Genomic DNA, 11,662 nt, shown 5'->3' on the forward strand with positions numbered 1-11,662 from the left:
GTCTTTTAGATTATTAGGGTTTTTATTCTGTTGCAGGCACTGGTTGAGAATCACTGCTCAAAAGAATAATAACATCAAATTCTAACCAGATAAGGAGTGTGGAATTTCGAAGCTTCATTTCTTTTACATGATACCCTTTTCCTTTCTCTCTCTTCTCTTATTCTCATTGTTTAGTTACCTACCGTCGATCAAAGTCAATGGCTACTCTCGCTCCATTTTTTATTTGATTTCTTTTTGCTCTCACAGTCTTCCCAAAAGGGTTATTTTATTTTGATGTGAAAATTTGTAATATGTGAAAAAGAAAGATCTTTTAGATCGATTTGGTAATGGGTCGGGCTGGGGTTTATTTAATTGTTGTAATGGGAAATTGAAGTTCCGAGGGTGATTTGTTGGGGAAATGGGGGATCAGGGTGTTTTAGGTGTTAATGTTGGAAGAGAGGAGGAGGAAGATGAGTTTTGCAGTTGTTGTGGAGATGAAAACGAGGAAGCGTGGAAAGAGACTGAGGAGGCTCTGGTGGGAGGGTTGAAGGACGAACTTGATGAATTTTCAGTGAAAATGTTCTTCAAGGGGTTGTCAATGGCTGGGTTTGAAAATCCAAGTTCTGGGTTTTCTGGAATTGGAGTTGTAATGGAAAGGTCACCAGGGCTTCCTGCTATAAGGGTGCAGAAAAAACTTGACTTTTATGCGGAGGAGTCTGTGGTTGACTACTTGGCACTCTTGGATGGTTTGCTGGAAGCTGTGCGGAAAAAGATCCGCAGGGTTTATGCTTTCACAGATTCTGAGTTGTTGCATGATCAGGTTAGCATTTTCAGTCTTTGATTTTAACATTTGTTTGTTTTATGATATGATTATGGCCTCTTCATAAGTTGACGAAGATCTAGAAACCATGGGATGCCACAATTGGAAATGTTTGCATCTATTGGCATGCTATACCTTTGTGCTATTGTTCCTTTTATAGATGAACACTGAGATAAGAATCATCTTGTGTGCTTACTTTAGGCCTTACGCTATTGTTGGGTTTGCACAAACATGCAATGGTGTTTTCATTTCTTAATTTTTATCTTCATACTGTATCTGACATGTCTGTTATTTACTTATTATCTTTTGTTTGTTTGGGTATCCTTTTTGTTTTTGTTTCTTTAGCCTGTATATAAGAAAGTTTAGAGGTATGCGTTATAGCAGGCACACTGTGATTCCGTTTGAACAGCAAATACCATGATTAAATTTAAGCTGCAATTAACCCTTCTCTATAACAGCTGAAAAAGGTGACTTTAATAGTTTTCATGCATGTTTAAGATCTAAATGTTTAGAATAGCGTACATCCTAAATGTGCGACTAACCTCTTATGATTCTGTAATGTGTTTTTGTGGGTACTTCCAGATCACCTCTCTTTAACTATCATTCCGTTTGCATGTGAATCTTTTGACAGATAACATTTGGGAAAAAAATGGACATGCCTCTTTTGTTGGCATTGAGAGAAAGGATTCTGGAACTTACCAATAATTTTGAAGATTTTGTTTTAAAGCTTATACCCTCTACTGATCTTGAGCAGCCACTGCATTTTGCCAAAGTAGCTATTGGACTAGTCACTTTCCCCATAAATGGTGAGAGATTGCTTAAGAATTGTTCTATTTGCTGTGATGACAAGCCAGTGCAAATTATGATTACCCTGAAATGTTCGCACATATTCTGTTCACATTGCCTGAGGGCCTATGCCGATGGTAAAGTACAATTATCTCAAGTTCCTATAAAATGCCCTCAACCGGGGTGCAAGTATTGCATCTCTGCAACTGAGTGCAGGTCTTTTCTTCCATTCACCTCATTTGAATCCCTGGAGAAAGCCCTTTCCCAAGCGGATATTGACCATTCAGATAGAATTTATTGTCCATTTCCAAATTGTTCTGTTCTCCTGGATACTCTTGAATGTGTATCAGCTAGAAGTTCATCTAGTCAGTCTGACAATTCTTGTCTCGAGTGTCCTGTTTGTAAGAGGTTTATCTGCGTGGACTGTAAGGTTCCTTGGCATTCTTCCATGAATTGTCTAGAATTCCAGAATCTGTCAGAAGACGAGAGGGATGCTTCTGACATATCCTTGCACCGTCTTGCTCAAAATAAGAGGTGGAAGCGTTGTCAGCAATGTCGTACAGTGATTGAACTTACTCAAGGCTGTTACCACATGGCATGCTGGTAAGATACAAAAATGTTGATTATTTATATTGCAAACCAGAATTCTGCTTGGATGTATGCTGTCAAACTAGTATATTGAAAGTAGAGCAATATATTATAGAAATTTACATGTTAAGCAGTGAGAGAGGGATCTGCCTATTTAAAACAGGGTCGTATGCAAGTTCTGTTTCCTTGTTTGTTTATGGTGTCTCATTTCATTTTTATTATTATGCATGAGGAAGTTCTGTGCACTAGAAAGGTAAAATGAAAGTCTCTGTAATCTCCAGGCCTTAGTTAATTTTCAGTTTGAGTGTTAGAACATTTGAAATCTGAATGTATTGTAACTTTGAAGTAAATAAAGACTGACAATAGTTTAAGTGACAATTTTTAGACTCAGGAGAGAGAGAGCGATTGGTTGATAGTGTGATCTTGCTAAATGATAGTAGGTCCGAGCTTAAGGGAGATAAAGTAAAATATAATTGTTTGGCCTGAACATATTTATATTAACTCCGTATGTGTGCGTGTGCAATTTTGTCACCTCAGTATTAGTTTGAGATTGCTCAATAGTCTATTCAATTTAATCCATGATCTGATGCTGCAGAATCAAACTGATCTGGTTCTCTATGTAACAAGTAGATACTGGATGCTTGAATCGTGTACAATTTGTGAGCATAGTTTAGAATGATGAACTTCTTTTTCTTTTTTAAAAAATAAAATCCAAATAGTTTTAAAACAATTGAAGCAAAAAACTAAAACGCAATTGTCTCTGCAATATATAATGAGTCTGTTAGATGATAAATGGCTAATAGGTTGTGCCATATGGCAGGGAGGGATGTGATCAGTTTGTTTTGAATTATATAAATATAGAAAGTAATCTTTTACTTAGGGGTATCAAAGTGGACCAACCTGGTTCACACAGGTTGATTTAAAAATAATTAGCTCAACTCGGCTCACTTTTTGTGAGTTAGAAATTTTTTAATTCGGTTAGATCTACTACGGGTTGACTAACTTAAGGATATTTTGTTCTTCCAATTTATTGTATATATTCATCAAAGTACACTCAAAGTGGATTGACTTGACTCTTCTTTATAACTGTAGAATCAAGATATTAACCTATTCCACCAAACATGATAAAAAAGATACCAACATGAATAATTTGACAAACAAATAAATTAAACATCCAAATAATTTAAATATTATTGAACAACATTCTAGACTTTAAAAGGATCACCTACATAAATAGAAGCAGCAAATAATTATAATAAAAAACTTATGAAAAAATGGTAATAATAAAGGATTGTTGTTGGTAGATTACGGGTCAACTCACTTTTAACCCGTTTCAAATCTGTTTAACTCGAGGGTTAAGTGGACCCAACCCACATCTGAAAAAGTTGAATTTTTCCATCCCAACCTGGCTCAACCATGTTGTGAGCTGGGTTGGCTCACAGGTTTGAACCCATTTTAACATCTCTACCTTTACTATCTATTTCTTGGCATGTTTAATGTTGTTATGAAAATTATAAAATATGAAATGGCTAGCACAAGTAACACATTCCTACATGAATTTGGAATTGGGGAGGGATCAACCCTGGGGGCAGAGGTGGGTCAGGTTTTAGGACTGGGAAGCAGTTTTGTATTCCAAAAAAGCTAATGTAGGCTTTTTGAAACCAAAGCTGAAACCTGCTCGAATTCGTAGTAGGATTTGTTCCAAGATAATCTTCTATTTGGTTAAATGGATTTTGAAAGTTGGATCGGTGTTAGAGACTAGTAACATGTGGGTTTGTGATAGGCTCTGCATCAAAGTTGTAAGTTTTTTTAGGCTTATTCAACAGTAAGTCCTAAGAAAGGGAATATGCAGGCTGAGGACTATAAGGTGGATCATGGTTACATGATTAAGATTCCTAATTCAAACGCTGTGAATGAAATTAAACCAATTGATTCTAAAGTATCTAGGTATCGTAGGATGATTAGATATTGAAAACTATCAAAACTTCGCATTTCTTAACATGTGGAATTAACTAGTAAGCAAGATGACATGATCAAGATCACGACAATGTGTTAAATGGAAAAATTAATCAACAAGGACTCAGTTGAAAAATATTAAATTTTGAAGATTCAGTAAGCAAAAAAATTATTAATTGAGACTCAATTGAAAATACCCAAATTTATAAGAAACTTAAAACTTAATTTAAGTTTAAAATAAAGGGTCACTTTTAAAATCCAAAATGGAATGAATCAGTTAAATTACATCAATCCTTGACTATTGCACTGAACCTCTATCTCTGTTAAATTGGAAAAACCAATAGACTTTCTGCTCAAAAGGGGGTCAAAATTGGACCTTCTCCTTGGCTTTTTGGAGGTTATATTTCTAGATCTCTCCATTATGTAGCTCATCACACTCAACAGTGGGGTGTCAATTATCCCTTTGTTTGCTTGTAATTATTAATCTAATCCACGCCCTTTTCACATCCACTTCATTCAAAAGATGGTAGTTGGATAAGATGATTGAAGGGTGGTCCTGTAGATGATCAAACCAAAAATTAGATGTTGGATATTCATTTGAATCTGGTGCAAATCAATGAAATAAACTACTACTAATATATCAATTGGGTCTATCTGTAAGGATATGCTCTGTTTACCCAGGTCAATTATAGACCAGTAAAATGGCCTCAGCTGAGGCATACATCAAACTATGTGCAAATCACCCATTGCTCCATTTTCCATGAAACATACCATATTGATACTAAATTACTAATTCGACATGAAGTTCCATATTGGATAATAATAAGATTTTTTTTTTCTTAGAACCAGTATCATTTTATCGGTTTATATTTCTCAAATTTTGATCCATTTACTTTCATTTATTACATTCTTTTTCTGTATTTGTCTTTATTTCTTGTTCAAGTCGATTGATGTGTATGTTTGTGTTGCCAACTTTGTTCTTGGATCTAAAATATGCTGTATGTCTAGGATAATGATGATATGATTGATTGGTGAAAACTTTAGAAGTCTGGTTGAACTTCATTACTATAACATGAAGTGTCAAACTGATCTATCAGCTCTGTTCCTAGAGGAATCAAGAAGAGAACAAAAAGCCTTACTAGGAATCTCACTACCACAAGTTTATGCAAGCTCTGTCATACTTAAGCTTTTCTAATAGTTTTCTATGCTCTTGTCTTCATTTCAGGTGTGGTCATGAATTCTGCTATTCTTGTGGTGCGGAATACCGAGAAGGGCAACAGACATGCCAATGTGCATATTGGGATGAAAATAACTCAGAAAACTCAGTGGCACACTCTCTTCAAGAATCAGAACAATGGGCATGGGAGACATTCAACTCTCTTTCCATGATCGTGGATGCATACTCGGACCAAGAAAGATCACAGCTTGCGCTGATTCAGAGGTTTCTGGCCGGCGGTTTCAGCCTCAGTGACCACAATCCTTACCAGTCTCCTCCTCGCTGTACAGATTCCTATGTAGACCCCATGAAGGATCTACATCAACTTCCATGGCTAGAGAGATTTGTGTCTGTGATAAGTGACAACTACTACGAAGATTACATTCAATGAAAACTGTGATAGATCATAGACTTTTCTACCTAATAAGTTCATCAACTTTCAATCTCAACTCAAGTTTTGAGAGGTTGCAGAAGGAGTTTGTGATTCTGTCCACTTTTCATCAAGAGGTGTTCCACATTTACATCATGGAATTTCTGTATGTTGTTCCACTTGGATATCTTTGACCTAAGGTATATCTTGGTGAAGAATCTCTTCCTTTAATGAAAGAGAAAAAAAGGGGAAACTTGGAAGTGAAAACATCTTTGCTTCTTTTTTGACTGGGAAGAATAGTGTTAGTCAAATTTAAAAAAAAAAAGAATTCTAGACTTTTATTTTGGTCACACCCTTTTCCTTGTTATTGAAAATAATGTTAAACAAACTACTTGGTTGGGTTTTATAGTTAAACTTTTTTTAGTTCTTTCACATGAGAGTTGTCTATTTTAGTTCTCATACATATTATTTTTAATCATTTTCAATCTGTAACTTTGACAAAAGTGATGGAATGATATTAAAAAAGATACACATGAAGATTAAAGAGAATTGAAATGATAGGTATAGAAATTAAAAGGGATCATTTTCAAAAATCCCTTAACAGTAGATAATTCAAATAGCAATAGTATCCTTTGGGGAGAGATGCTAACTAGTACTTAAAAGTTGCATTCCATAATCTTGTCCAAAAAATGTTGCTGGCTACAATTTAAGGATGAGTTATGTTTTAACAAACACAAAAGTCACCTATTTCGCAATTAAATCTTGAAACACGCATGTGTTACACGAATTTAACATGTTCTTAAATCTTTCAATCACACCCAAATGTTTTTACCAAACTCACAAGATGGAAAAAAGTCGGCAACAATTTTTCTCGAATGCCAAAAGTTTGAATAGGACTTGCACGCTTTTAGCCTATACTATTTTTAAAGATTAAGGCTAGCACGTGATAAAATGGAGAAAATTTACTCGGAATATGGTTGCATTGAAAATGTGTGCATAAAAGCTAGTCAGATTCTTGATGAAAACATCACTATTTAGAATTGAATCACAAAGAAAAATCCAATCCATAAAACTTCTTCATTGATAATAGTAAGGTGTTTTAGCTGTATATTATTTAACTTGTTCAGTTTTAAAGGTGAAACTCATACCCGAATCGCCATTAAAATCGCAAGGTTGCTTATGTAAAGTAGATGCAGATAAAGTATAGCAGCTGGTTTACACAAAGTTTATGTTTTCACACTCAGTCAAACCACATCATTAAGATGAGAAAATAAAGGCAGAGATGGATCATGGATGAGTGATGATTACAATCTCCAACAATGATGAAACTTAGTAATGTTAATTTGACCTTGTTGCAAGTGTATCACACATACAGTGAAGCCATCTTTGAATAACATGAAACACTCTACAGATATTGAACACCATGTTATTACTTTTGTGAGATGAAAGCTATCTTTGGTAGGTATCATGTTGTACGAGGAATTCCACAACGAATGAATTTGATTCAAAGAAACAGAGAACAATTTTCAGTAAAACAAATACAATTTGAGAAACCAGCAAAACCTGCATGGTGACTGTAGTAAAGCCTGAGACAAACCAGAATTTAGCTTCCAAACTCTCGTTGAGTTTTTGTTTCACAAACAATTCATGTTCATGTAATTTCTTTTATCTTATGTTTTTATCATTAGATGCACTACAGTGATGTTAAATCTTTGCAAACATAGTTATGTGAAAACCATTCACTAATTGCATAGTTGACCCGTAGAAGGGACCGGTTCAACGATTTAATTATCATTGTTTTTGTATGCTTGTAAATTTGTCAATTGAGCATTTATGATTACCAGCACAATTTTTGACAAGCAACATAAGACACCAAATTACACGTTAAAGAAAAAAAAAAGTGCTTGGAAAAATAGAATCTGCTAATTCTTCTGAAAATTTTGACTAATGATCACGCCTAATCCTCTGGACTAAACTTTCTGCACATTTCATTCATAGTTTCCAATTTTGACTTTGACTCCATGTATCTTTTTTGAGTCCGTTTTTATATGTTTATCGGATTTTTGTATGCAAAGATATTACTAAAAATATTGGTAGCAATTGCAATTGATTTGATATATAATGATGACCTAATGCACTTGTAGTTAGTTACACTGAAAATAAAACATTGCAATCAGTTATAATTAATTAATGTGATTTGTAATTTGAAAGATTTGAAGTCATTAGTCTGAGCTAATCTGAAACTTATTGATGGCCTAATGCAGTTTGCAGTTAATTGTTATGGACTCTAGTAGGTACAAGGAAAGTGTGATGTATATTAAAAAATAGAAGAAAAAAAAAAGTGAGTTTGGTAAATATCTGAATGAGAAACGTTAGGGCCCATCTCAGAAAAGTCCTGAACAATTAAATCCACTAATGATTGTGACAGAAGTGACATGGTTTGATGTTAATTGCACAGTGTGACCCAAAAATTAAAAAGATAAGATAACTTATGTGTTGGGTCTGCCATTTTTGTTGAGCCATGGAATTCCAAATTGTGGGGGTTGTGTTGTGTTGTGTTGGAGTAACAAGTCAAAGGATTTGAAATCAATGGATTAAACAATTTAGGAAGAATTTGATAATGTTGACGTTGAAACTTGAAACCGCGTCCAACGTAGGAAACGTGGCAGAAACATGATAAGACCCAACCAACTACTCTAATTTCAATCCTTTTCTTTCCCATCACAACATTGCTTCACTGTGCAAAATCTTCATTGCTCTCTCTCTGGTCAACTTTTCAATCACTCCCTTTTCTTCTTTTTCCATTCATTTTTCACGTCATGTCACGTTTACTGTTACTCTCCATTTTCCACTTTTCTCTTTCATTTTTGTTTCTTCACTGTTCTTTTTTCCACGTACCGACACCTTCTCCTTCCCTCTTTTAATTACCTGAAAATTTAAGTTCAATACAAAGCTAAACACCTTGTAATAATTAAGTATCTATATAGGCTTCACCTTTACGATGATTTAATCTTAGGGTTTGAATTCTGATAAGTGTGTCGGAGTTTCATGAAGCACCACCAGAAGCCATGGCAAACTCCTTAAAATCCGCGATCTGCTGTTTTTGTGATTATTTCAAATGAAGTTGCCAAATTCTTCATTAATAATTTACAAATCTTTAAATTGTTAATTTATAAATACATTTCATTGTATCACTGTTCCAATAGCTGTCTACATGCAGTGTATATATATCACAGCTAGGTTCATAGCTTTACAAGGTTTACATCGATTTCGGCATGCCTCGTAATGCTAGGGTGAGCTACGAGAAAAAACGTTCTTTTCAATAAAATGGGTTTTTTTTTTTCCTTTTCTCGACAACACGTGCCTGAAGCAGATTATGTTTTTGATATGCATAGATTAGTCAAGTAAACATGTATATATTATGCGCTTAACATACCCAATTAGTTTTTACGACAAAATTATCAGAAAAGTTATAATCTTATATTAATTTTCTTTTCTCTTTTTGAAAATATACTACAAACAAAATTTCGGCGATGATTCAACTTTTGTTTTGCTTGATATATGAACTGTAATTAAGTTACGTAATCATCAAATCTTTCTCTTCCTATATGTGCTCTGCTCACATGTCATTATTGACAGTTATAGTACTCCTGAACTATATATAATTCATAAATTTAGATTTTCTTAATATATCTGCTTTCTCTTTCTGTTTGAATAAATCTAAAAGAAAATGCAGATAAAAATACATATATTTAATGGTGGGTAATCCTTTGCGATGATGATTATGGGGGACAGCAGATTTGTGCACTGTGAATGAAACTGAAAGGGAAAGAAGAGGAAGAGAGAGAGAGAGTGGTGTGAGTGGGGACGGAGAAAGAGAATGCAAGAAGGAAGTGTTGTTGGTATTTGGATTTTGAAGGAGAGTTTAATTTGATGAGTTTTGCGACACAGAAACCAACCCCACTGACCAGACTTTGAAAACATTAACTCATGATAGCAGTAGTAACAGATGTAGCAGCAGCAACCAGATTATTATTGTCATCATCATCGTGTCCTGCCCCTTTCTCCTTAAAGCCAAAACAACCCATTCCCCGATGCACACACACACACTCAATAATACTAATATCTATCTATCTATTCAACATTTTTTGTCCTCTTCTTTCATAATTTTTCGGATTACCCCAACTTAACTTTCATAACCCTGACACAACCATCTTACGTACCCTTTCTCCTAATCTCCACTTTTGTTTTTTCCTCTCTCTCTCTCTCACTCCTATTATATTCTCCTAAAAAGATTTCATTTTTTCATTCAAAAAGGAAAAAAATTCAGAATTTGCTTCTTTTCTTAATTCTGTATTTGGCGTTTTTCCTGGGTTTGGTGCTCGTTTCTAGATGGCATTCCAACTTCCAATGCTGAGTGGTCCTCGGATGTTGTTGGTGTTTGGTTTGAGGTTGTTTTATGAGTATTCCCATTTACCCACTCTGTTTTGGATAACGAGTTGGTCTTCAATTCAATCACCCTCTGACCATGAATACCACCACTACTGTACTACTACTCTCTCTTTTTATACATTTCTTCATGTTTTCCAGACATCTCATGTTAAGGCAAATTTTCAACCCAATGGCCTCTGTCAAAGTTCAAAAACCATGTTATCATGTCAATGGTGAAGGATATCACAATTAGTTGTTGTTATAAATGAATAAGCACACAGTGGATTATCATCACTAATAACATACTGGGTAATAATAATTTTATAAAAATAATCATCTTTTTATATGTTTATCTGTAAGTTGAAAAAGTAATTAAATATGTATAAAAAAATAAAATGGAGGAACATTGTTACGTAAATATGTGCATTTGTATTGTAGATAGACGTTGTATTTATATATATTTATATTATGTATTTTAATATACATAATACATTAAAATCATAATCTCTGTAAATCATCGAATATAATAAATAATATATAAAATAATTGATAATGATAACATAAACAAAATATTAAAGATATTAAAATAATATTATATTAACATAATATATCTTATATTAATTCTAATAGTTAGAATTATAATTTTTTCCGACTTGTATGCATGGGAAAATGAGAAGGGAAAACATCATCATCGCGAATTAATCAGAAATGATGTGATCACCTTTTAAGTAATTATTAGAAAGGTGTTATAAAACTGATCCTATGTGTTCATGATCTTTCCACGTAACATCCAATCCACTGTTTAAAAAAATTGGATAAATGGATGAAGGATTATTATTTTTTTTTTCTTAATCCAAAGAACTATCGGATTCGATATTCACCCATAAAAAATATTAATATTAGTGGTGTAGATTTTGTTAAATGCATGATAAACTGGTAAGAATTTTCATACTAAATTTTTAAAGGATTATAGATGAAATAATGAATTATTTTTAATGTATTGATTTTAATCCTAATAAAAGAGGACCAAATTGAGTTTGTTTATAAAAGACGAGAAATTCAACTCTTGAATTGAATTAATTAGACTTATTTTGGAAATCGATTTTTGTCAAAAAGCAGGAATAGGGAAAATATAAATCAGATTCATTGTTGATTGATGAGTCGCATCTCTACTTTCAAGCAAAAGAAAAATGAAAAAAAACATGTTCCATCCAATTATAAGTACCCAATGCACCTGAACATTGAAAAGTTACTTTTAAAATATTATAATGATAACCGAAGTATTAATCTAATAACATGTAAAAAATAATTACAGATATTTAACTCATATATTTTTTAATTTAATCACACAATTCTATATGTACACCTATTTTATTAATTATTTATAACAATATAAAATAAGATATACTATCTGGTTCACATATTATATTTCTTGTTTTAACTTTAATATTACAAATATAAAATATATTATTTTAAAATGTTACTGTTTAATAGTTGGATAATACATGCAAAATCT

At 33.3% G+C, this 11,662-nt stretch overlaps 1 protein-coding gene across 1 annotated transcript; it reads left to right on the forward strand.

Moving 5' to 3' along the window:
* Nucleotides 1-397: 397 nt before the first annotated feature.
* LOC114187916 lies at nt 398-6,147 on the forward strand. The gene is made up of 3 exons (XM_028076331.1): nt 398-799; nt 1,431-2,188; nt 5,355-6,147. The coding sequence occupies exons 1-3, from the start codon at nt 398-400 to the stop codon at nt 5,734-5,736; spliced, it is 1,542 nt and encodes a 513-aa protein (XP_027932132.1). The 3' UTR covers nt 5,737-6,147.
* The last annotated feature ends 5,515 nt before the right edge of the window (nt 6,148-11,662 follow it).

Source organism: Vigna unguiculata, chromosome 6, assembly GCF_004118075.2.
Source record: "Vigna unguiculata cultivar IT97K-499-35 chromosome 6, ASM411807v1, whole genome shotgun sequence".
Taxonomy (NCBI): Eukaryota; Viridiplantae; Streptophyta; class Magnoliopsida; order Fabales; family Fabaceae; genus Vigna; species Vigna unguiculata.